Source organism: Dipteris shenzhenensis, chromosome 26, assembly GCF_047967505.1.
Source record: "Dipteris shenzhenensis isolate YYH24624 ecotype China chromosome 26, Dip_SZ_1.0, whole genome shotgun sequence".
Lineage (NCBI taxonomy): Eukaryota > Viridiplantae > Streptophyta > Polypodiopsida > Gleicheniales > Dipteridaceae > Dipteris > Dipteris shenzhenensis.
This window is the reverse complement of record NC_141621.1, coordinates 17,209,104-17,235,739: the sequence shown is the minus strand read 5'-3', so window position 1 is coordinate 17,235,739 and position 26,636 is coordinate 17,209,104. Positions and strand designations below refer to the sequence as shown.

The following is a 26,636-nucleotide window of genomic DNA, read 5'->3' as shown; positions in this document are numbered from 1 at the left end:
CTATAAGCCCCCATATGAGGAGAGCATGGGGGGGGTTGAACCTGGGTCCTGAGGGTGGCCACATGGGCAGCAAGATGGCTGCCCACATGGGGGCAAAGATCAGAGAGAAAAAGTAAAGTACCTGGACGCATCAAAGTGGCTGAAACACATGGCATCAAGACCATGGCAGATGGCGATGCATACATGGCGTCAAGACCATGGCAGATGACGATGCATATCGGGCCTGGAAGAGGCAGATCTGGAGCAGCACAAGATGGCGGGGTATCCCGGGGTACATGTGCCTACATGGCAAGCTATCTGGGAGGTATGCAGGTAGGCACGTGGCCTGCAACATACCCTATAAATGGCGCAGGAATATGGCAGGACAGATCAGCAAACAGATCGCCAACAGTAGGGCTGGTTGGGGCTGGTTGAGCCACCCTACCAGGCCTTGGTTAGGCTGCTCAAGAGGGTTGGGTCCCTGCCTGGAACAAAGGCATTGAAAGGGCCAGGAAAGACCCTATATAGGGCACTAGTTGGGCTGGTAGGGGCAGCCAACCAGTCGGTTTTTGACAGACCAGGTCCGCCAGTCTGGTCGGCCAGATTTGGCATGGCTGGTCAGTTTTTTGCAGCAGCCTTTACGGCTATAAAAGGAGGGCCAGGAGGGCCTCCAGGCCCTCATTCCACATTCTCTGGAGCAGTCATTCACAAGCAAATTGGAGCAGTGGAGCAGCTGCCCTTGGGGCCTACATTCAGGAGGGTTGGGTCCCTGCCTGGAACAAAGGCATTGAAAGGGCCAGGAAAGACCCTATATAGGGCACTAGTTGGGCTGGTAGGGGCAGCCAACCAGTCGGTTTTTGACAGACCAGGTCCGCCAGTCTGGTCGGCCAGATTTGGCATGGCTGGTCAGTTTTTTGCAGCAGCCTTTGGGGCTATAAAAGGAGGGCCAGGAGGGCCTCCAGGCCCTCATTCCACATTCTCTGGAGCAGCCATTCACAAGCGAATTGGAGCAGTGGAGCAGCTGCCCTTGGGGCCTACATTCAGGAGGACCAAGAGGACAGATCAGCAAACAGATCGCCCAACAGTAGGGCTGGTTGGGGCTGGTTGAGCCACCCTACCAGGCCTTGGTTAGGCTGCTCAAGAGGGTTGGGTCCCTGCCTGGAACAAAGGCATTGAAAGGGCCAGGAAAGACCCTATATAGGGCACTAGTTGGGCTGGTAGGGGCAGCCAACCAGTCGGTTTTTGACAGACCAGGTCCGCCAGTCTGGTCGGCCAGATTTGGCATGGCTGGTCAGTTTTTTGCAGCAGCTTTTGGGGCTATAAAAGGAGGGCCAGGAGGGCCTCCAGGCCCTCATTCCACATTCTCTGGAGCAGCCATTCACAAGCGAATTGGAGCAGTGGAGCAGCTGCCCTTGGGGCCTGCATTCAGGAGGACCAAGAGGACCTGTGTGCTGCAGACAAAGCTTGAAAGGGGCTGCCCACCTAGGCTGACATTCAAGGCAGCAAGGTCATTCTGGACAGCAGCCATTCACAAGCAAATTGGAGCAGCGGAGCAGCTGCCTTGGGGCCTACATTCAGGAGGACCAAGAGGACCTGTGTGCTGCAGACAAAGCTTGAAAGGGGCTGCCCACCTAGGCTGACATTCAAGGCAGCAAGGTCATTCTGGACAGAAAGTCTACATACGCTCGAGGTGGAGCACGCGGGCTCGAGTCTAGAGATAGCCAGCAGATAGGAGAAGTACCTTGTGGTAAGATCAGAGGACCACAACATTGGTGGGACTCTGGATCTATCTCTTTTGTATTGTGTCCATAGCTTTGGACGGAAATATATTATTTTGGTGGTTTCTATATCTGGCTCGTTCATTGTCTATTGATGAGTCTGCACATCTGTTTGATGCATGCAAGTTTAAGAAGTTTGCGATTCCAAACCCCACACACACTGTGTGAGCTCTTGGGCTATTCTATCAGTCTTCCACTGTGCGTACCCTCTGTTGGTCGATTTCTTAATAGTTGATCATCTCAACTTTGACCAACTTTGTTGGGGATCATTTGGCCCTCTGCTAATTGATTAGCTTCACATTTAGGATCAGAGGGGTTCAATACTCCTAATTGATTAGCTTAACATTTAGGATCTGAGGGATTCAATACCAATCAATGTGGATGGTACACCCAGAGATTACATATTTTCTGCATGATTTATGTTTATGTACATCTTTTTTACATGGGAAAACATTTCTAGTCCAAAAATACGAGAAACTGGCAACTTAACGCCAGTAATGATACCACCAGTAAAAATTAAATATACCACTGGTAAAAATGGATTTACTGCCCATAACATATACTATTGCTGTCAACAAAGGCAATGGCACCATCGGTGAGATCTTATGTCGGCAATACTAATAGTATTGCCATCAATAAGGGTATTGCAACACTGGTAATAAGCATACTACTGCCAATAACATCTCTATAACTGCCTACAGTAGTGGGACTATTATCGACAGTACTCTTGCCTATAGAAAGAGACCACCCAATTGGAGAAAATTCAACAAAACATTAATTTATTAAAGGCAGTGTTAGCACCAAAAAGGATCTCAATCAAAAAATTAGAGGATGAGCTAGCAATCTCGAACATCTCATAGCAGTAGATAATCACCATGGAAGAATCTGATACTTCTAATGAAAAACAACAGCGAATTTCTTCCGGGGATCGAAATGAAGTGAACGAGGGAGGAGTGGGAGCAGAGAGCGCACACACTAGGGGTCAAAAATAATCTGATACAAAGTTCAGCACACACGGAGCCCTGAGAAGATGCTACAACAAATCGCAAATACAATAGAGCGGTTGGTTGTCAAAATCTCCATCTTGGCTAAATGAACGGACTGCCTCACAGTTCCAAGTTCTAGCAAACAAGGTGTGCAGACCAGAAGGAAATTGAGGATTACAACAAGCCTTAATGGCATAGTATACACAGTTTGATGAGTACTTCAAATGGATCACATTGTTCAAAAGTCCTTCAATTGCCAGCCTTTTGGTAAAGGTAAGAGAGTCTTGCTTATTTTATAGTATGATGATCTAATCTTGACCGGTGATTGTGAGGAGAAGATAAAAAAGATTCAATTTGAGGTGAGAGAAGACTTCGAACAATTGCACTATCCTCAAGATTGAGGTGCATCAGCATGGTGATGGCAACTTCATTTCACAAAAGTATTCTAGAGAGATCCTCAAAGCATACAAGATAACAGGAATGCATATCAACTCCAATGCAGGTACATCCAAAGTTATCTGTGGATAACCATCCCCATTGGTAGACACCACAGACTATTAGAGGTCGATTGGAGGTCGATTGGCAAACACATCTCTCTCTCCAATACAACACCTGCATTAGCTTTTCTGGTTGGTTTGTCGAGCCACTTTTCCATAGACACAAGGGGGAGGAGACATTCTCCAAGGGTTTTGTGACTCAAATTGAATAGTGGAGCCAAACACCCAGAGATCTACTTTTGGGTATTGTTTTTTATGCTAGCAAGAAGTTGTGCTTTACAACTTCACTCTCCTCAATGGATGCAAAGTAACCGACTGCTTGGATAGCAATGTCAAGAGCTATGGCTCAGATGTATCCTAGATGCTTGGTAGGGGAAAATATCATCTTCTTTGTTGTGCTACCAAGGAGAAAACCTCTGATATTTTTACAAAGGCACTCAATCGAGAGACACATAAGTACTTATTGAAGCTACTTGAGATTGGGCCTGGGCAATAGTCCAAAGATTGCACATTGACTGAGGGTGTTCGAGAACCCACGCTCCACCCTCTGGACATCCACTTAGATTTGGATGCTCACCTATAAGGCAAGAAAAGCCATCAGTTACATACATCATGGTTCAGCCAACTACTAGTCAAGTGAAAAGGACAACATACATGGCTGTCTACTGAAAACGATTATTCAAGCCAACTAGTAACGTGGTAGCATGGATTGATGGTATGGCATATGATGCCATGACGACTGATTCATCCATATGATGTGGAGCAAATAGTACCTTGTTAATGGGTAACATGGCACACAAGCATGTGTACAGCGTGCCACAAAGTACGTCAGTTGTGAGTTGGCGGTGCAACAAACCAGCTAGATTAGTCAATGGGTGACATGGTACCCAAGCCATGTGTACAGCCAGTTGTGTGGTAGTAAGTTGCATGGTAGTAAGCGTGCTACATATATTTTGGGAAGGTACTCGTTTTAGTCGCCTAATCTAGGGGCTGGGTGGCTATTTGAGGTCTCCTTAAAACCTATATAAGATGCGGGTTGTAACTGTACCTTATACTCTCCTTCCTCAACTCCACTCCTCCTTGCATTGCAAAGTAGAAGCCAACTCTAGCACTGTGTATAGAAAAAGAAGCATTTTGTGCTTCACATCTCCCATCTTAGAGTGAACATTCGCTAACTACCCGAGAGTAAATCAATACCATGAACCACAGCATGAAACAATGGTTCCACACGGTAACTACTCAGGAGATACGTCTTGAAATTCATGCTTAATACGTAGTATTAAAAAATTTCCCAAAAAGACATTATCTCGAAAACTATCATACAATTCAGCATTCAATGTAGAAAAACCAGAATTGTAAGTCATAAACAGGATAGAAACAAAATTCTGTTTCAAATAACAACAATGCAAATGAAATCTGAATTTTAGTAGTTATCATGTCACTTAACTTCGACAATCTCATAAAAACATATGCAAGAATGAAGACCTTATGCTGATCCACCAGGAGGGAAGTGGAACTTCTATGATGTATCTGCGATTAAATAAGCAGAAAATATATCCCTTAAGGGCAATACCAATAGTATTAGCTTGCACATAAGTTTTATAAGTACAAATTAATTCAGGGACATGCCACAACCACTAAGATACACATATGCTTCTATTTAAATAGACATGTTGGGTCTGATATTACTGCTGCAGCAGAATTACCTCCCATGTAAGAAATGGAACAAAAAGAAAATAACCAGTTAGGATTTTTGTCTTTAAAGATCATATAATAAAAACAAGGTGCCAGAGGAGTATTACGTCAAAATGCAAGGTCTTCCATCTACTATTGAACAGCAACTCCCTACTCTCCTGGACTGAAGGATAACAAGATTTACTTTCATCTTAGGGTCTTCACTCTTTTTTTTTTTGTGGAATCTATAAACTTTATATTATAATGAGCAGTTCCCAGAAAAGGAATAGGGTCTTCACTATCACTGGCCTTTGTATCTCTCTACAAATGCAGCAAATCCCTAAATAATTTATTTTGTGGGCAAAGTCGTTCCTCGACCATTTATAACAAAAACAATTCGATACTTGCTATGGCTAGAGAAGTGTCCGAGAGTAGTACAAGGATCAGTTGTCCACTTGTCAGAGTAAGAGTTCATCCATGTGAGTTGTTAAGAAAAAAATAAGGAGCATTCTCCTGTCATTAGTGGGCTAATAATCCCATATACATGGCTGGTTAGCTGGACCTTAAAACGATATAAAGCCTACATGACCCTTTCTTAAGGCATTCTACACAGATTAGTCTACATGCTATTGGAGCTATCATTTATGTGGCTCTCTAAAAAGTTGTACACTTTGTGGGACTGCTTTTGATTCAGGTTTGCAAGCATATAAACGCATCTTTAATGAAAACTAAAATACACTTTGTGGTAGTGCTGTGTTTCCTATAAAAAATTGTACACTTTGTGGGACTGCTGTGTTTCCTATAAAAAATTGTACACTTTGTGAGACTGCTGTCAATCTCTACTCTGCAAACCTTCTATGACAGCTTCAATAAACCTTTCCAGGATGAGATAATCCATGCCATCCATGGGCAAGCTCACTGTGTACACATAAAAAGGGGTGCAGTCATAGGAACAAACGCTCTACATAATGCAGCTACCTGAAAAAGGATGAGCAACCTTATTTGAAAGGGCATGTCTTCATGCACACGGCAAGGATGGTGGGGCCAAATACCTTCTCTTCAACACCACCGGCATTGTATCCAATGCTTTCTAGGGGTCTTGACAGAGCCAAATTTGCAAAACCTTAGCACCATTTTGTTATGTCATCAAATTTCAGAGGAAAAAACCATTGGCACCATGGTAAATCAATGGAGAAGTACTGCTGGCTTTCAAGTGTGTGACTTCCTACAAGTCAAGGTCACGCACATTGCTTGATATTGTCATGCCAAATTTGGCAGCATTAATCGTTTTGATATAGAATTGCTTGATAGTAATACTAGCAGCCGTTGCATCATACACGAGAGAAACTTTTGTCCACTAGTATATAAGCAGCAGCCTTCTATGTTCAGCTTAGGTAAAAACTAGGACATATTAATGGTATAGGATAACGGTCTATATATTTGTAATGGACATCTAAAAGTGTTAATCTTGTAATGCTGATCGTGAGTGCTTGTCCCGCATGACTGATCAATACTATGCTAGCATGCAGTTTCTCGTGCTCCATGAAGGGATGTCATATAGTTGACCACGATGCACTAAGATCACATACTCTTATCGGACACCCGTTATGCAACATTCTAAGGGTTGCCTCCAAAGGCTTCGCTCAAGCCACCTCTGCTTGGGACTTTTCTTGCAAGAATAGCTGATGCTGTGAAAAATAGCCAGGGAGCTCTGAGCTCAAGGGCTAGGCTAGGTATAGGCGGGTGAGTGGTTAGGTTTGGTGCTACTTACTTGGTGCGATTCATTCCGTAAACGGACTGGAATTTTGGCTGTAATGCAGCTCGAGCTTGCCAGAAGACAGCCACCGTTTTGTTTCATCATTGATAGCTTCAAGCCACACAGAGAACAAAGAAAGTAATTGCGTTGTCGAATGGGTCTCTCACCTAGGACGATAGTAATTTCGGTAGATCAACTCCGCCATTTGGTTCTTGCTTTGCACTGATCTTCCCCTGTAACTTAAATAAAATATCCTGTTGAATACGGCCCGATTAACCGAGTCTACGATGAGATAGAAAATGCAGGTGATTGCGAACCAGGGTACCCAAATCAATTTAACGATGAAGGGCAATTCAGTGATACGATGAGTATAATACGCAAGCACCACGTTTGTCCGAGTGATTGTGCCGTCGACGTCAAAAAACGCTACTTTAGGGGATGAGCCCGCTTTTGGTTTGTTTCTGGCGCTGTCATCGGATTTCTGGCTCATGGAGGATACATCATTCTTGGACGCTCCCAAGGAGAACCTAGCCATCCGAAAGTTCTTGCAAACACCGCTCCAGGGAGAATGTCTTCCGAGACTTGAGCTTACGATACTTCCAACAGAGAGTAAAGGGGCGATTCCAGATTTCAGAAATCTTCCTCCATCTCCCGGCGAACAAAGTGATATACCGAAGAGTGCCTTTCCTCCCGGAGTGCCGAATTGGAGCAAAGAATTCAAAAGGTAAGTTGTGCCTGAAGAAACGGTGCAGACGAATATCAGGTGTTGCTGTTTGTGTCATTACAGTAAGGACTTGCACAGAGTTGCAACAAGTAGAGGGTAAACGCCGGAGGAATACAGCAAACGAGAAAAGGCTCGTCAAGCCATAAATCTGGGTTGGTAATGTTGGCTTCAAGTATCCAGGCTTTGAGAATGTACTCGTCGTTACATTCTAAGAGAAAACAATGAGGAACATACCATGCATTTCATTGCGAGTGAAGGCCAGGGCAAGAGGTGAAAAGCATCAACGAAGAAGGCGGCTATCCTAAAAGGCAATCCGGCCTTCGTTTTGTCGGATGAATTGACATGAAGGCAATGGCGAGAACACACAAAATGACAGAGGGAAGGGGAAAACGGCAATGGCGTTACGCGCAGTTGGAGCGACGAAAACGGAACGAAAAAGCGGAGACAGCGAGAAAGGTTTCACCGAAAAGGAGCTGCGGAAGGGGAGGAGAAGTACCTGAGACATGGAAGGAGGGGGAGGCGAAGCAATGCGGGTGAGGCATGGTGTTGGGGGAAGGGTGGGAGGGGGGAGTGGTGCAAAAAAGGGCGGGGCGGGTGAGGGATGAATTCAAGGCAAGCGAGAGCGATGGATGGAAGGAAAAGCTCCACCATAGCCGGAAGAAGAAGGAGAAGAGGACGAAGAAGAAGAAGAAGAAAGGAGGGGAGGGAAAGCCATAGCCGGAAGCTCCACAGCCATCGCCATAGCCATAGCCAGAGAGCTTCCTCCTCCTCCTCCTCCTCCTCCCTCTTTCTGTTTCTGTGTCTTCTTCTTCTATTTTATTTTTATTCTTCTTCTTCTTCTTCTTCTTCTTCCAATCTTGTGGTGGATATCTTACCGTTGCCAACCTAACCCTCGTTACTCCACCTTTGGTTTCCCTCTGTGCTGGAACACCCTTCTCCTAGACTTGTTTGTCACCCTTTCTCTTGCTCCTGGTGACCACACTCGTTGCTCACCCTTCTTGTTGGTCGCTTTGCCGCTTTCCATCCCCATAATCGACGTCTGAAGTCCCCGTGATGCCCCTGCCTTGTGGCCTCACCTTTCAAAAAGTTCTTCTTCTTCGTCTTCTTCTTCTCTCCTGAATGCCGACTATCATTTAGTGTAACATCTCGCACATGTGTGTGTTTTGAGACACCAAAACTAGCTCACTTGGAGGGTGTCTTTATTTTGATTGGTTGGGAAAGAAGTTTTCCATTACCCCCCCCCCCCCCCACCTCCTCCCCCCAAATGGGTGAGAGAAAAAAACTGCCCTTTAGTGTACTTTGCACCGTCGACTCGGATCCACTCCAATTTCTCTCCATCTTCAGAATACCAATTAGGTGTAAAAATCAACAAATGTGTGTGTTTTGAGATGCCAAAACCAACTAACTTAGAGAGAGTGTCTTTATTTTGACTCGTTGCAAAAAAAGTTCTCCGCAAGCATTTAAAATCATCTCTCCTTGTCTTTAGAATACTGGTTAATATTTTGAGTAACTTAGTGTAAAAAATGAGCAAAATGTGTCTTTTTTTAGATGCAAAAACCAGCTAACTTGGAGAGAGTGTTTTATTTTGACTACCTGGGAAGAAAGTTTTCCACCATCAATCTTAAACTAGCATCTTATCCCACATCCATCGTCCCTCGCCCACGTGCAAACTTCCGAATACAAGAACATTGTGTGTGCACAGGCCTGTGAGCATGTGTAGATCCACAAAGTACTCTCTCTCTCTCTCTCTCTCTCTCTCTCTCTCTCTTACACACACACACACACACACACACAACAACCAAATCCTCTTAGAAGATCCATTAAGCCTTCACCCACTTTCAGCCATGCTTACCACATGGCGCTTATGTTCCATGCACCCCAAACAACCCTCCTATAATAGTCTACCCATCCAAACCCCACCACCACCATACTTTCTCATCCATCCAACAAGCTTCAATTGTTTACCCTCTTTCAACCTTCCTTTTCAAGATCGATATCCCTTACACAAGGCACACTTTTTGTGATACAAGAATGAGATCAAATGAATAAGGAAACCAAGCCACATCGGTTTTCATCATGCTTATTTCAAAAAGGACGATAAGATCAAGGTACCAAACCATGAATTAAATTTATTTATTAGAAGCTAGGTCTACCAACATACCTTGAGCATGGAATAGGAGATATCCTTTGATGACTTTGTCTTTGTTTTTTGTTGCTATGTGCTAGAACAACATAACCCACATGGCATACAGAGACATGGTAAAGGAATATATACACAAAACAAAGAGGAGACACAAGGTTAAGTGACATTCTTGAAGTCATAAACCTTGCTTGTCATCTAACTTGGTCTCCTTACATCTAGCCTTCGTTATAACACCATATGCATGTGCACATGTGTTAACAAGGCTCGGCTAAATGGGGTCTAAACTATATCACCTCATTACATAAAAAGGCTTTTAGAAGACGATATTCGTCAAGAATAGTTCAACTCAAACATCTACTCTTTATTATTGGAAAAAGTAATTAGTTTCTGCAGTGTATAATTTTAGTAAGGCTTTGTACTCAAAGCATATTTATTTTTCAACTGATAAAAGTATGGAGTTTCTCCTGGAAAAAATCTATTATACATTATACCATATATATTTCAAATTTCTCAATGTCATGAAAATTTTTGCTGTACAACACTTTTACATTGAAAATGAGGTTGCCACCATCCCAAAGAACTTAAATGCTAGAACAATGTTGAGGTAGAAAGGTTCAAGACATGCACGATGGACCATATAATATTAATCCATCCACAATGAGTTAAACTAACAAGGTCTTCATGTGTCTTAAATGACAAGGAAATGCCATGAAAATTTTTGTTGTACAACACTTTTACATTGAAAATGAGGTTATCACCATCCCAAAGAACTTAAATGCTAGAACAATGTTGAGGTAGAAAGGTTAAGGACATGCACTCTCACTTGTTTTCTTGTCACATCCTGGAAACAAGAACGAAGTACATCAAAAAGGAAATTGATAGCAATGTTATATCTATAATTTTTTGGGTGTGCTTGGAAGGTTTGTATCTCACATTACGTAGTCAATCAAATGTATGATGTGAGATCTTTGGTGCAGCTCCCTATATATTAGTAGATCATGGATATTTTATAATTGCCATTTATTCTCTTTTATTTGATATTATCCCATATTGGTACTTCCTTTCATTCACAATAAAGAGTTCACATTGTGTTCTACATTATCAAATGTAGCCTAAGATGTACAAAATCTATGATAGGACGTTTACTAGATGTTCACCCATGTTTCATAATTATGATGACCCCTATAAGGATCGTCTTTTATATCTATACTATTTCTTAAGGAGACAAATCCCAGAGCAGCCACATGGCAGGGATTAGGAGGTTCGAGGATTAATTTTAGAGGTTCGAGGGGGAGGACGGAGGTTCGAGGGAGAGGAGGAGGAGAGAATGCTAAAACGCCACGTGGTGGGAGGTGGAACGAGGGGACAGACTGTCACATTGAGACAGACTTACGAAAATGCCATGTGGCACGATGGTGCAAGCTCACAAGTGAGGGAGACGACATCGCCGACTACGGGCAGACAACATGGCACACTGGACAAAATGCAAGTGAAAGGGGCGCCACATGGCATAATGCAAAGCAGAGTCCAAAGTGCCACATGTATCAGGCCGCGGCAGAAGGGGGCACATGGTGCACCGCCAAGGCGAACACGTGGTGTACCTGCAGAGACAGAGGGGGGAGTAAATGCGCCGCAGCAGAGGGGGACACATGGTGTATGTCACATGGCGTGCCGCCATGACAAACGGACAAGGCGGGCATGTGGCACCTTGTAGTGCAATGCAGAGACGAAAGGGGAGAAAATGCGGCAGCGCAGTCAGTGTCTGAGCGGGAGTCTGCGGCGCAGTACATGTTGTGGGACAATAAATGCGGCAGCTCAGCCAACAGTGGACGCTCAGTAAATGCGGCAGCAGACTACGGACCTACACGCGGGCTGCGTGGGAGGGAAGACACGTGGTGGGTTGGTGATGTGGAGAGAGAGAGAGAGAGAGAGAGAGAGAGAGAGAGAGAGAGAGAGCGTGCATAAACTATATACATATATATATATATATATATGTCATATATAGTTTACATATTTATATATTTATACGAACCAAAATACGTATAATTATTTATAAATATAAATTCTTATATATTTTTAGTAAATTTATATTTATCTATATATAGATATAAACAACTATATATATACATTTATATTTATATTCACACACACACACACACGTATATATAATGTAATATTGTATTATATATTATAATTTATCATTATATATTATAATATAATATAAAGATATTATATATAATTTATATTAGATTATATCATTTTATACTCTACATGTGTGTGTGTGTAGAGAGAGAGAGAGAATGTAGAGAGAGATAGAGAGAGAGAGAGAAGAGCAAGGAGAGAAAGAGAGAAGAGTGAGGAGAGAGAGAGAGAGAGCGAGAGAGAGAGAGAGAGAGAGAGAGAGAGAGAAGAGCAAGGGGGGGAGAGAGAGAGAGAGAAGAGCGAGGAGAGAAAAGAGAAGAGCGAGGAGGAGAGAGAGAGACAGAGAGAGAGAGAGAGAGAGAGCAAACGAGACACATGTTGCGGTGCAAGAGTGTCTGCCCACCATTGATTTGGCAAGCTAGAGTAGTGCTGGTCTGACGAACTCCAAACCCTGAAGCTGACACGCATATCACAGGCAGAGTAAATGCAGTTGACACACGTATTTATACGAACAAAAAAATGCATATTTATATATCAATATAAATTTGTATATGTTTTTAAATATATGTATATTTATATATATCTCTAGAGAGTAAGAGGAGAGAGAGGGAGAGAGAGAGAGAGAGAGAGAGAGAGAGAGAGAGAGAGAGGAGACTAGAGTACTGCGGAGGAGACTAGAGTAGTGCCGGTCTCACGAACTCCAGACTCGGAAGGTGACACGCATATCACAGGCAGAGTAAATGCAACTGACACACGTATTTATACAAACAAAAAAAGTATATTTATACAAAAATATAAATTTGTATATGTTTTTAAATATATGTATATTTATATAGAGAGAGAGTAAGAGGAGAGAGAGAGAGAGAAAGAGAGAGAAAAGCGAGGAGAGAGAGAGAGAGTGTAGAGAGAGAGAGAAGAGCGAGGAGAGAGAGAGAGAGAGAGAGAGATGTGCCATCAATACCATACAAGCTTATGGACCACTTGGCTATGTCCCCACTCTAACTAAACAAGGCTCCTTAACCATCGTTGGTCTTTGTCACCCTTCAGCCTGAGATTGCCCTAGAGTTATTATTTTTTCTCCTCTGAATAAAGGGTTAGGGGAGAGAACAGACCTACCAATGATGCATCGTGCCATTGATCCTGATGATGATATATTGGGGGGAGAAGAGGAGAGGAATTGAGGGAGGGTCAATCCATGGAGATCATATAGGAAGGAGATGAGGATTGAGATTTCCCCAAAGTCGTTACCATTGTTGCTCCTCCTACTACAACTGTTGGCTACTTCATTATGCTACTATTGCCGGTGCCTCTTCCAGCTATTGCTATGGGAGATGGTGCTATGACAATTTAGTGGAAGTCGTGCAGATTGCGGTGGGAATTGCAAGCTATAGGGATGCCAATTGTGGGATGCGATATGGAGAGTTGACGATGGAGATTTACAAATCTGGGAATTTGGACATGGAGATGGGAACTGCAAAGGTCGAAAGGAAGAAGGAGGAGGGATGAGGGAGCTATGGAAATGGAATTGCTAGAAAGGCAAGAAAGAAGAAGAAGAGAAGGCAAGTGTCCCTACACACGTGCATGTGCAAGTGTGTATGTATGTATATTTATGCACATGTGGAGGTTTTTTAATCTACATATGCATACACATGTGACGGTTTGTCGACAGGTGTATGCTGATTCTCTAGGCATGTGTGAGTGTGCCTCTATGTGTGGTGTTATTATAATGTATGTCTCTACATATGTATGTTTTTATTTATATGGGTGAGTAAACACACAAGATATCCACAAGATACACACACATCATTGACCCCATGGACACGTAGATAGAGATGTGCACACTAAAACATGCCCAAAGGCCCAACACACATATATGTGTAAACACACCATGACCTATGCGCACACATAGGCACACACACACATATGCATGTATCGACACATATACATGAGCATACATACACTTGAGCATGTGAATACATTTGTGATATGCAAGTGTATGTGTGTGTATATCACATATATTCATATGCATATATATACATATATACATAGATAGATAAAGAGAGAGAGAGAGAGAGAGAGAGATTATTAGTGTTAAAAACATTTTATCTGAATAAATGCACTATTAGGGCTTCATTGGGGTTTGATTTGAAAACTTACTAAAAAGCATCCAAATGTTGAGATTTGTAAACTTTCACATGGAGAGAGAGAGAGAGAGAGAGATGTACCAAAACCACTTTTTCACACCTGAAAATAATTTAAAGATCCAATTTGAAATTTCATTTAAAAGCATTCATATATTGAGATTTGTAAATGAAAGCTATACTTTTATTCCTTGAAATTAAAGGCACCCTAGGATCCAAACCTTAAGACCCAATGGAGCGGGTCTCTAACCTGTCATAGACAAATATTATTTATATTTTAATATTTAGTGGGGTGTGTGTGTGTTTTCAAAAGTTTGGTTTAATGAAAGATAGCTGAAAATTCTTGAATGTGTGTGTGCGCGTGCGTGCGTGCATGTTGGTATGTCTGTATAAGTTCTTCAGAAATTGTCTTAAAGTTCCTCAAAGTTTGAGATTTATAAATGAAACCTTAAATTTTAGTAAACACAATCTATGATCTCAACCTTGAGACCTAGCGGAGCGGGCCTATAGCCCGTGTTAGACGGTTCAAGTTACTCGTTATTATGATGGCCCTTATAAATTTCATAGAGGTAGACAACATATTATGATTCTATTAATCTTAATCATTCCTACTAATTAGCTGAATATTAATTACGATTACTCAACTAATGTGGATGTAGGAGATTATCTACTACCATGCCTACTTACTATAGACATTATAGATTTCAGCATACTCTACATTTTTTCTTAGCTTTCAAAGTGCCTTGGGAGTTGCACTCATACAGTCATACCTCCATTATATTTATCCTAATCCTTCACAAACTTTTACCTTTTCCTAAAGCTTAAAGTTGAATTCCCTTTTGTAATTATACTTCCTGAGTTAAAAAAAGTCTAGAATGTCCAATTAATTAACGGCTTCTTATAAACGCACTATCTTAACATATTCCTTACTGAAGGCCCCCCCCCTAGGACCTGAAGCAAGGACATTCTATGATATGGATCCTTTAATAAAGTCTAAGTAAAATATTTTGGATTTGTATAAAGCAAGGGTCCTCACATTTTTGTGAGCTCTATCCAATCATTTTACTTCAATTTCATGGTGGTCATACACCAAGAATTCAAAAGAGTATCTTTCAATCTATGTGTCACACCTCCAACTAGCAAGCATCCCTTCTTGACATCATGCATCTTAGATGATGTTTGATTGGAGAAAAGTGGACCTGCCAAGAAATCAAAGAAAAAGGAGGAAACACCGAGCTTCTGAGTAGAGCAACTACTCGAGCTTCTTGCATGCCTGACACGTAGGCAGGTCTCACCCTTAAGAGACAGAGAATATCTGGCAAGTCGTCCTCCCTATCTGGTGAAATGATGAGTGCGACGAATAGCAAAACGAAAAGAACCCCAAATGAGATAGGGCTGGTAAAGGAAACGCTGCCTGAGGATGATGACAAGTAGGAGCAAGACCCCGCTTCCTATGTTGCAATGCTGGCAAAAAGGTTCTATTATGGCTTCGAGCCATTGGAGAAAAATGAAGCGCACTCCATCCTTCATGCTGCAGTGGAAAGATGGCGGGCCAGAGACATGCAACGAGGAGTGGTTAGAGATTGGCCCTAAGCATAACACAGTCTATGACCTTTAGGTTGAGGATGTCATCCCGGAGCTCTCTCGCCTGGCTAAAGGTGATGCCAGCCTTGCAAAAAACATAAGGTGGAGCACTGCCACTAGGAGAGGGGAAGACCCCTTTTCTCTACATGATCTTCCTTGAGCTAGTAGTCAACACTCAACTAGAAATGGATCCTAATACGTAGCCCAGGCTGGTGGAAGGCAAGAAAGAGGACTATGCAGAAGAACTACATGGTGGGCAAGGCAAGATTTTATGTGGAAAATATCTCATCAATGGCTCGTAGTAAGAGGAAGACTGGCAAAAAGATTTCAAGTTAATCCTGAGATAGTCAGGTACATGCTTTGGAACTATACTGTCACTAGGGAGGTCCGGAGGAAAGTGGAGGTGGTAGTTCACAAGTTCTCCAGTGTAGGTAATTAGCAGCTACCCCTTCTCGAAGAGGCTAAACACCTGCCCTCTACTCCCAGCACTACATGGCTATATGTGCATGTAGTCGTCTTTCTGGCAGTTTGGGAGATAAGGAAACAAGTGGTGTTCCAATCCCGTCACCTTGCATGTTTCACAAAAATGGCGATCTTGTCCCTAATTAAGTCCAACTTAAGAGATCTCAGCTAGACCATGAGTTTGCACAACCTTGTCGTGAGTAAAGCCCTACTAGAGATCTAGTCATCGATGTTGGTCCCCTAAGCTTCTCATGCTACTTACAACGCAGGCTCCAAGCTGGTCCCTTTTTGTTTGAGCAATTTTTGTATAGGGTATTTTTTGGACTTGACCCCCCAATTAAATACAAGCGACTGGGTTCTTTAAAAAAAAGAAAAAAGGGGGCTTGAAAGGTAATATATATTTAAAAGGTTAGAAGGGAGAAATACATTTTTTTATAAAGGAGAAGTAAATATTAAGGAAAAGTTATGGAAATAAAGGGTAATAAAGGGTGGGCCCCCGGGGGGGGGGGGAAATAACCTTAGAGATATAAACAACCTTAGAGGAAACAAGGTGAATGATAAAAATCATTCATGAGGCCTGCCTGGAAGCTAAGAGAGAGAAGAAGACGAAGAAGAGAGAGAGAGAGAGAGAGAGAGAGGGAGAAAAAAATGGGGACACAAATAACAAGCAACAAGAAGAAGAAGACAGAGAGAGAGAAAGGGGGACAAAAATAGCAAAAACAGAGGAAAAAAATAGCAGCGGTGGACAACCGATACCCGGCCCACACGCATCCAAAAAAAACCCAACTACCCCTTGAACATGGACACCTGGCCAGCCAAAATTAGAAGCTTTATCATCTCAGCCCAACAAAAATGATTACTATAGCCTTTCCCCTAGGTAGGCCAAAAAGAAGAATAACATTAGAAATATAAATAACCTTATAGCATACTTGGAAAGATTAGCTTTGAGGGGGAAAGGTTGGAGAGGGGAGGATTTTAGCATAAATGAAAAAGAGATTGGGGGGGGGGGGGGAAGGTGCACCGAGGGTGGGGGGGGAGTAATTAGACAGAGGAGATAAGAAGAGAGAGAGAGAGAGAGAGAGAGAGAGAGAGAGAGAGAGGGGGGGGGGGGGGATGTAAGAGAGATGAATAGGCAGAGCATCAGTGAAAAAAATGCTATCTGAGAGTGTAAAAGGTATTGTGTGTGCGCATGTGCATGTGTGTGCGTGTGTCCGTGTGTGTGTGGTAGACAAGAGAACTACCCCTTTTGCATAGTTAAAAGACAAAAGAGTCAGGGAAAGGGGTAGAAAGAGAACATTATAGAATTAAGGAAGTGTTTGAGTGAGTAGGTAAAGCACCTACAAAATTGTATAAAAAGTATGTAAGAGTTTTTTGATAAGAAGTTCCAATAATCTTTTAGCAAAAAAAAAACAAAAACAAAAAATTAAAGTTGGTGAAGTCCTTACAAGCATCTCTTTTATTGAAGAGGAGAATCTGCATACCTGCCACCATCCAACAAGAAAAACAGTAAGATTTAGCTTCAGCTTTAGTTGGGAAGACATGTGTCATAAACACTCCTTCCTTGTTATTGGGGTCACAATAAAAATTAACACTTAGCCTCAGACTAATCAAGGCGGTGAGAACATGTCAATGTGAAGGTTTTTCTAAATTACCATTAGGAAAATACTGAAATACAATACAAAAAGGAGATCAATGTGACCATTTTACTACTCTAAGACTAATAGAAGAGCACATAAAATAAAAAGGAGTTAATGAGTAGTGCATGGGAAATTTAAAGGAAGGAGGGTTTTTAAATTTTTTGAACGGAATTAGTTGTGAAAAGGTTAGGGGAAAAGGGGGGGGGGATTTTGGTCTTGTTTGTGAAAATTAAGGGATACTACAATAAATATTTAAGGGGAGAAATTGGGGGGGAAATTTGGGGGATAATGTAAAAAGGGGGAAAATGGAATGAGTATCTAGAGAAGAGGGAGGAGAGTAAAAAGTGAAAAGAGACCAATAAAATAAGGGAGAAATTGTAAAGAAAAAAAAGGGATGAGGGGGGGGGGGTTATTTTATTAAAAAAAACTAGAGAAGGGGAAGGGCAATAAATATGTAGAGAAGAAGTAAATAGGAACAGAAGATGTAAGGGGGTGGGTTTTGTACATGCATGAAAGGAAAAGAATAAAAGAGAGGGGGGGGGGGGTTAAATAAGTTAAATAATGTGAAATAACTAAGGACCTAAGAGTGCATCTTGAATAAATGAAGAAGGGACGTGACATTATGCACAGCGAGGTGGGAACGTTGATAGTGAACTGGAAGCACGTGAACTGAAGACGTTTGTGGACTATGTGATGGTGCACAGGGGTCGAAACGCAATCCGTCGATACTTAGGCAGGGTTAGAGGTCAAGACGGGTGCTAGAGGGGGGAGTCATAGGGGACAGAGACACCGAGGGGAAAGGCTATTATCACGGGTGCCAATAGCGAGGAGTGCAGGAGTACGGTGTAACTGAAGGTAGAACGAATGAGGCGTGAGGAGAAGTCATAAGCGAGGTTGCAGAGGGTAGAAGACAGTCGATGTGATGGGTTTGGAGGTGGGTAGAATGGAATGCAAGAACGCCTTTCAATAGATAGGAGGTTGGGCAGTCAGGGAGTCGGGTAGGTAGAGAGCTAGGGAGGCTAAGGGTTGGGGAGACGTGCGATGAGGAAAACCATAGGGGGGGTCGACAATGATGGCAGGAATTAATATGATATTAGTTTAAATAGGGTTGGTGATAAAGGTGAGGAGGGTGGGGGGTTAGCACAAAAATTTAGTAGGGAAAAATTAGGCAATAAGAGTAGAGAAAAAAAGGGGTCTAAGTACATGAAAATAAGACAATTAGAAAATTTTAAAAATAAACAAAAAATAGAGGGGAAAATCAGGGAAGATAATGATAATAAACAAGGAAAGAAAAAGTAAAAAATGAAATTTAAAAATTAAATAAATTAGGAGAGAAAAATGATAAGAAAAAATAAAGTAAAATTAGAAGATAGAAGACTTACAAAAAACTTATGGAGTTTTTAAAAAGGATTTTAATAAGAAGGGTTTACAAATTTAGAAAAAAGGGCCGAGGGAGGGGGGGCGGGGGTTTCTTAATTAAGGGACAAAAAAAGGGAAGAAAGTAAGAGATGGGAAGAAGAAAAGGGAAACAATAATGGAAAGGAGATGGAAAAAACAAAAAAACAAAAAGAAAGGAGAATATTAAGGTAAAGCAAAAAGGAAAATAATGAAAAAAATGTTTAATTAAGAATAAAGTTTAGGGAGAAGAGAAAAGAAAAGGACTTAATGAGTGACAATTAAGCAAAGACAAAATATAGAGGAAAAATAATGGAATTTAAGAGAGATTCACGAACAAGTGTCATTAATTAAAAGTTTAGAAGAAAGGAAAATTAGGGAAGGATTTATTAGTTTTTCTTTGATAAAATAGAAAATTAGGGAGAGTATTGGGATAAAGTTTTAGAAAAAAGGAAAAAAATAAGGAAAATTAGGGATAAGTAGGTGTAAATAGGGATAATTAAGGGAAGTAGGTGTAAATAGGGAAGTAAAAGAGGGGGGGGGGGGGATAAGGTGGGAAGAAAAAGGAACAAGGGTTTAAACAAAAGGAGGAAGGGGTAGGATGTGTGTGTGTGTGTGTGTGTGTGTGTGTGTGAGAGAGAGAGAGAGAGAGAGAGAGAGAGAGAGAGAGATTAACCAAGCCTTGGTAAAGCGCACACAAACACATAGTATTGACTATAAAGGACATTTGTGAAAATATAAATTCATAAAGACTTTACCAAACACTATTTTGTATACATTTGTGAAAATAATATTTTGACAATAAAGTTATGTAATGTTTTGTATATAAATTCATTAAAAACTATACTAAAAACCATCTGTATACTTTGTTGCAGCAATCACCACCTACAATGGTTCATGTGACCATCGGCAATGGTTAACATGGGGCAGTCCTTGCAGTGGTTGATATGGGCCACGATGCTAGTCAACAAGTGCCACCATGGCAATCGGCACCACTTAAAGGGTTGATGTTCTTTTGTGGTACTTGTATATGGACCATTGGGCTGATTCTAGTCATTGCGGTGGTTGACCTAGCTGAGCCTACACAATGCCATGTGTCACTAAGAACCCTAACTATGGCCTCAAGTAGCACACTGGCATAGTGCCATGTGTTCCATGTCAAGAGCTAGCACAGTGGTTGCAGTAGAATAGCTACAACAACGTCCATGTGGGAAAATTGATTTGGATGATACTAGTAGTATTGTGCAAATAAGAAGTCCCTAGAGAGATGGTGGCTAGGAAAACATTGAGGCAGGTTGAAAATTGGGTCCCTACGATGTGCATGCCACTAAAACATTCGGCAAGTGCACGGATTGTTACACATCATCATGAGCATGAAGAGCACCAGTGCTCATCATGATCTGCTCCCAAAATAATTTTTTGACTGGCTACACCTGATCATGCTTTGACCCTTCAAGATTTGTGAAATCCTCATTCTGTTGTGTTATTTTGGCTATCCTTTCACTTTTTGTTTACTAGTGGGAGTTATTTACCCATAACACTTATATATAATTTAGTTTGTGTTGTTTTCTTGATGTTTCTTATTTGAATCTCACAAATAATCGGCAAATCTTTATAGTTGTACCTCATGATTGCTCTTTGCTTGTTATAGTTGTATGCCTTGGCTAGCTAGGTCCTAGCATCGTGAATTTGTATAATTTTGTACTTTGGCGATCATGATTCTTGTATTTTGTCATAGCTTTCATTTTTAGCTAGTGAGTCTTTGTTCTTTTCCATGTTTCACTTCTCTCTATCTCTCTTTATAGTTTCAATGCATTGTCCTTTGTTTTGTGCTATCTTTGCATTGTGTGTGTATGGTTTTTATGTTGTCTTGTTTTTTATGTGCTCTTAGTTGCTTTGCTTTTGTTTTAGTCATGCAAGCCCTATATGGATTTGTTGGTATATTGCATAGGCATTTTCATAGATGTGGACACAAAACATCTTTCTACATTAGGCTATTTGAGGATGTAGGTCTTATAAATTGCTAGTGTATACAGACACACCATGGAGACATGGTCTTGAGCTTTCAAAAGGCTTGGGAAGATCATATATAGTACAAGGAAGGAACTTTTCCATAGATTATGGTGATGACTATGACATTTCTTTTATTTGAAAAGGACTCACTAATGATTAGGGATATTTTATAAAAGATGATCCAACCATTGTTAGGCTTGGGATCTATAAAGAGAAAAATTAACATCACATATTTGCCTACAATAATAAAGTTCCCATATTACTTTCTAAGAAGGGATGGGTTTTTTTATTTTAAAAAAACAAAACATGCTGCATATATTAGTCAAAAAAGAGGGTGGTCAGCCCTAATAGACCAATTACAAAAGTTGGCTCAAAATGGGCAAATGCCTTAAGCCCACGATGTGAACAGCTTGGCAGATCACTCCATACACAATTTGATTTCTAGAAGTGTCTTACTGACTATCGGGTCTTTCTTGATAAGCAGCCAGTTGAGATCTCTTAAGTTGGCGATAGTTAGGGCAATTAACCTAGACTCTCTCCACCCTAACTACGGGTTATCATGGAACACTATCTGGTTGAGGGTTTCCCACATCACCAGTGAAACTGCCACTTGTACATATGGCCAGCTCACCACCTTGCATCTTGCTTGTTGTTGGCAATTCCAAGACTGTCCCTCCCCTCATTGGCCAGCTCCTCTACTCCTTGCATTGTCCTTCCCCTCATTGGCAGGCTCCTTCAAAACAATGCACTCTCCCCCATCGACCAGTTTGAAGGCCAACAAGATTCCGATCTTCCCTCATTTTGGTGTCTCTAATGAAAAGCTTAGGGGTCTTGTTTTTAGAGGGGGGAAGCATGAAAATGGTAGCACATTAATGCACTACCATTTTCGTGCTTCTGCCACCCAAAAACAAGACTTGTAAAGCCCTTGCTTAAGCTTGAATGAGCCTCTTGATTTTGGGGGTGTAATGGTAAAAAATGGCAGCGCAACATGCTGCCATTTTTTACCATTACACCCCCAAAATCAAGAGGCTCATTCAAGCTTAAGCAAGGGCTTTGCAAGCATTACAAGTCTAGTGAAGGAAATCAATCAGATTAGGAATTGTTTGGTAAACTCGATTTGGGAATTGTCAAAAATACTTTGTCTTTGAATAATGCCTTGGATCATGGGATGGCCTGTGATGACGAATGGTTCTGAAGGTGACATGTGTGTAGCAGTAAAAGGAAAAAAATGTGGATATGATAGCCCTCATGGAATCTCTAAGGGGTTGTGATTTTGGCCATGATTTGCACATTCTAGCACTTGAGGCATACATCAATTTCCAACACTTGAGGTAGATAGTGGCTCCGCCCACGCAACGCTGCCAGCTATAATCCAAGCATCAAGCAATCTCGTATTCTTTATCCAAAGACATTATGAGGGGTAGAGCCTCTTTTTTGTAGGCTCACTACTAGCAATATGTATTGAAAAAAAAATGTATTCAATTATTATACTCTTCCTTGCTATCTTAATGCTCTTAATGCATCCAAATTGTAGAACTACTTCAATACTACTACTTCAATACTCCATATGTATGCTCGCGAGACAACAAAAAAGAGGCTTGGCAACCCAAAAATGGCAGCGCATTGACACGTTGCCATTTTTGGGATGCCAGTCTTCTTTTTTATTGTCTCACGAGCATAAGAAGAAGCACTTGTGTTCCTTACATTTCTTTGCAATGGGGGTCCTGATTTTGGGGGGTGTATGCAAAAAATTGATAAACAACATTATTTGATGCACACAGTTTTTATAGATGGAGAAAATAGGCATGAAAACCATCTAAATTGGCTCTTACCATTCGATTTGGTATATGACATGACCCCATTTGGATTTGTAAGTCCAAAGATACGGGGTCCTACTTTTAGGGCCTAAATGCCTGAAATAGGACATTAGGACCTACTTTTGAGGCCTAAATGCATGAAATAGGCAACGCATCAATGCGTTGCCTATTTCATGCATTTAGGCCCTAAAAGTAGGACACCGTATCTTTGGACTTACAAATCCAAATGGGGTCATGTCATATATCAAATCGAATGGCAAGAACCAATTTAGATGGTTTTCATGCCTATTTTCTCCATCTATAAAAACTGTATGCATGAATATATACATCAATATAGACATATATGCATCAATACATATATACATACATAGATACATATATATATATGTATATATATACATACATACATATATATATATACATACATACATACATACATACATACATACATACATACATACATATATACATACATAGATATATATATATGTACATACATATATATATACATACATATAGCAAAAGTAGGACCCCGTTGGTTGCCTATTTCATGCATTTTGTTGTCTCATGAGCATAAGAACAAGCACTTGTGTTCATTACCTTTCTTTGCAATGGGGGTCTTGATTTTGGGCGGGGGGGGGGGGGGGGATGCCAAAAATTGATAAACAACATTATTTGATGAATATAGTTTTAGTATGTGGAGAAAATGGACATGAAAACCATCTAAGTTGGCTCTTGTAGTTTGATTTGATATATGACATGACCCCATTTGGATTTGTAAGTCCAAAGATGCAAGAACCTACTTTTAGGACCTGAATGCTTGAAATAGGCAACACGTTAATGCGCTCCCTATTTCATGCATTTAGGCCTCAAAAGTAGGACCCCATTGGCAACAAATGGGGTCCTACTTTTGAGGCCTAAATGCATGAAATAGGCATCGCATTAATGCACTGCCTATTTTAGGCATTCAAGCCCTAAAAGTAGACCTCAGCAACAAATGGGGTCCTACTTTTGAGGCCTAATGCATGAAATAGGGAGCACATTAACGCATTGCCTATTTCAAGCATTTAGGTACTAAAAGTAGGTTCCCGTATCTTTGGACTTACAAATCCAAATGGGGTCATGTCATATATCAAGTCGAACAGCAAGAGCCAACTTAGATGGTTTTCATGTCCATTTGTTGCCAAATGGGGGCAACAAATGGGTCCTACTTTTGAGGCCTAAATGCATGAAATAGGCAGCGCATTAATGCATGAAATAGGTCCTACTTTTGAGGCCTAAATGCATGAAATAGGCTGCCTATTTCAGGCATTCATGCCCTAAAAGTAGGACCCCCTATCTTTGGACTAACAAATCCAAATGGGGTCATGTCATATATCAAATCGAATGGCAAGATCCAATTTAGATGGTTTTCATGTCCATTTTCTCCATCTATCAAAATTGTATGGATCAATATATACATATATACATGAACATATACATATATGCATCAACATACATACATACATACATACATACATACATACATACATACATACATACATACATACATACATACATATATATATATATATATATATATATATATATATATATAAAACATACATACATACATACATACATACATACATACATACATACATATATATATATATGTATGTATGTATGTATGTATGTATGTATGTATGTACATACATATATACATACATGCATACATCAAAAGTAGGACCCGATTGGTTGCCTTTTTCATGCATTTTGTTGTCTCATGAGCATAAGAACAAGACTTGTGTTCCTTACCTTTCTTTGCAATGGGGGTCTTGATTTTGGAGGGGGGTATGCCAAAAATTGATCAACATTATTTGATGCATATAGTTTTAGTAGTTTTAGTACACACACACACACACACACACACACACACACACACACACACACACATGTATGTATACATGCATGTACACACACACATACACACACACACACACACATACATATTTGATGCATACATATTTACTAGATGGGGGAAATAGGCCCCACTCCAATTTTCATGGAGAGGCCCAAGTAGACAAATAGAGCAAGTCTAGGGGGTTGCTAGGGGCACCCCTCGGCAAATGGAGATGCCCAATTTGCAATTTTAGCACCAACTTTGGGATGTAAACTACATAGTCAGGTCCAAAAAAAGTTGTGTCAACTCTTGCATTAAATGTAGGGGGGTGAATATATCCTATTCCGTCATGGGGCATGGAGAAGATAGATAGGAAAAATTGTATCAATCTATGGGGACCGGCTCTTACTAGCATTGAGAGTGGATAAGAAAGCTACCGTTGGTGTGATATGGGAATCTCCAAGGGTTTTGGGGTCCATGAAATTAGATCATGCTGACGGTAACTCTGAGAGAGTGCAAATGCAGGCAACATTCTTCATTATAGATGACTCAAATGCAAGGCAATGAAAATGCCAGGAGAGTGCCTAGGTAGCAATGATTTTGAGAAGGGAGATGATGATACTTTGTTGTGTTATGTAGGATATTAATTTGCATTAAATGTGGGACATGTGTAAAATCCTAAGTCATGAAATTAATACATTAAATATTTAAGCCTAAATAATAGTCATGAATTTAATGCATTAAATATTCAAGCCTAAAGAAGCATTAATCAAGACCTAATGCACCATACCAGACTTTGGCCACAACCTCGTTCCATAGACTTGCCAACATAAGGCCAAAATTTTCATTCTTAATAATATCTGGAAAGACATTATGTTTGGCCACAACATATCACAAAAAAAATTCATTCTAAAGAATAGATGGAATGAAATTGTGTTTGAGAAATACAAATCAATGCTCAAGTTTGGACATAAATAAAGGTATCCTTTTTAAGATATTGGAACACATGAGAGAAATAATATTGAACATACATGAATTTTTAGACATACTTTTAAAGACAAATGAACATATAATGGATGAAATCCTATTGATGATACATGAATTTTCAATAGAACTATCATTCAAAAAATTTGATGGATTGAATGTAGCTTTAATACATTATCCCTTTTACAAGGGTGTTTGAGTTTGAGGCTTGAAACATAATAATGAATCTGTGTTGAAGATTAGTGGTTTGTTAAGGATATGTGAAACTTATAGGAAAAGTACTTACAATGGAAGGGATTATAGCAAAGATCCCATTAAGGACATGTGAACATATAGTAGAAGAATTTTACATAAAAATGAGTGGATCAAACTTAATGGCTCAAAAGCAAAAAAGGGTGATGGTGCAACCTAGGGGCTACTCTATGGTACTATGGTAGCAACCTTTGTAGTTACTATCAAAGGTAGTGCAACTTTTTTATCAAGTAAAGAGACACAAACCACTCCACATGATCTAGATCTGTATGACCTAGGTTGCACCTACTTGTTTCTTTCATGGATAAAAAGTGACCCTTAGGTGATGCTATAGCACTCCCTTTTTTGGTCCATTATTATAGCACAATTGAGGCCTTTTGACCTAATACTAGCTACCCATCAAATATTTGTTGTAGATGTTAAGGGTAATTACCAAACTACTAGTGGTAGTTTTATCACCACCATTAGTAATTTTATTGGAGTGTTCCTTAATGGTAGTTCTCCTACTACTACATACAATTTATTACCAATAGTAGTCCTAATCCCAATGATAGTACATATACTATTATTACGACCGTCAAACTTACATCATCAATTAGATCTATGAATGCATATATATAGGTCTATCTAGATCTATACATATTCAATATAGTAAATCACATCATCTTATGCATTTGCATTTATTTTTGGTGCTTTGATGTGCTTTGAAAGTAAGGACAATGTGATTTCATTATCGTTTGCATTCTTGTCAAACATGAGGAGCTAGAATGCATAAGAGTTAGGAGGCACA

General features: G+C 40.6%; 1 protein-coding gene across 1 annotated transcript in view; it reads right to left on the bottom strand.

Annotated features, from left to right (window-relative positions):
- Positions 1–8,195, bottom strand: part of LOC147884746 (uncharacterized) — a 28,979-nt gene extending 20,784 nt beyond the window's left edge. Inside the window, exons 1-2 of the mRNA XM_087397687.1 lie at positions 7,891–8,195; positions 6,838–7,405 (exon numbers count right to left, since the gene is read on the bottom strand). Of these exons, the coding sequence (XP_087253813.1) occupies positions 6,838–7,405; positions 7,891–7,936 (614 nt within the window). The 5' untranslated portion in view covers positions 7,937–8,195. The remainder of the gene's footprint in view (positions 1–6,837; positions 7,406–7,890) is intronic.
- Between the last annotated feature and the right edge of the window lie 18,441 nt (positions 8,196–26,636).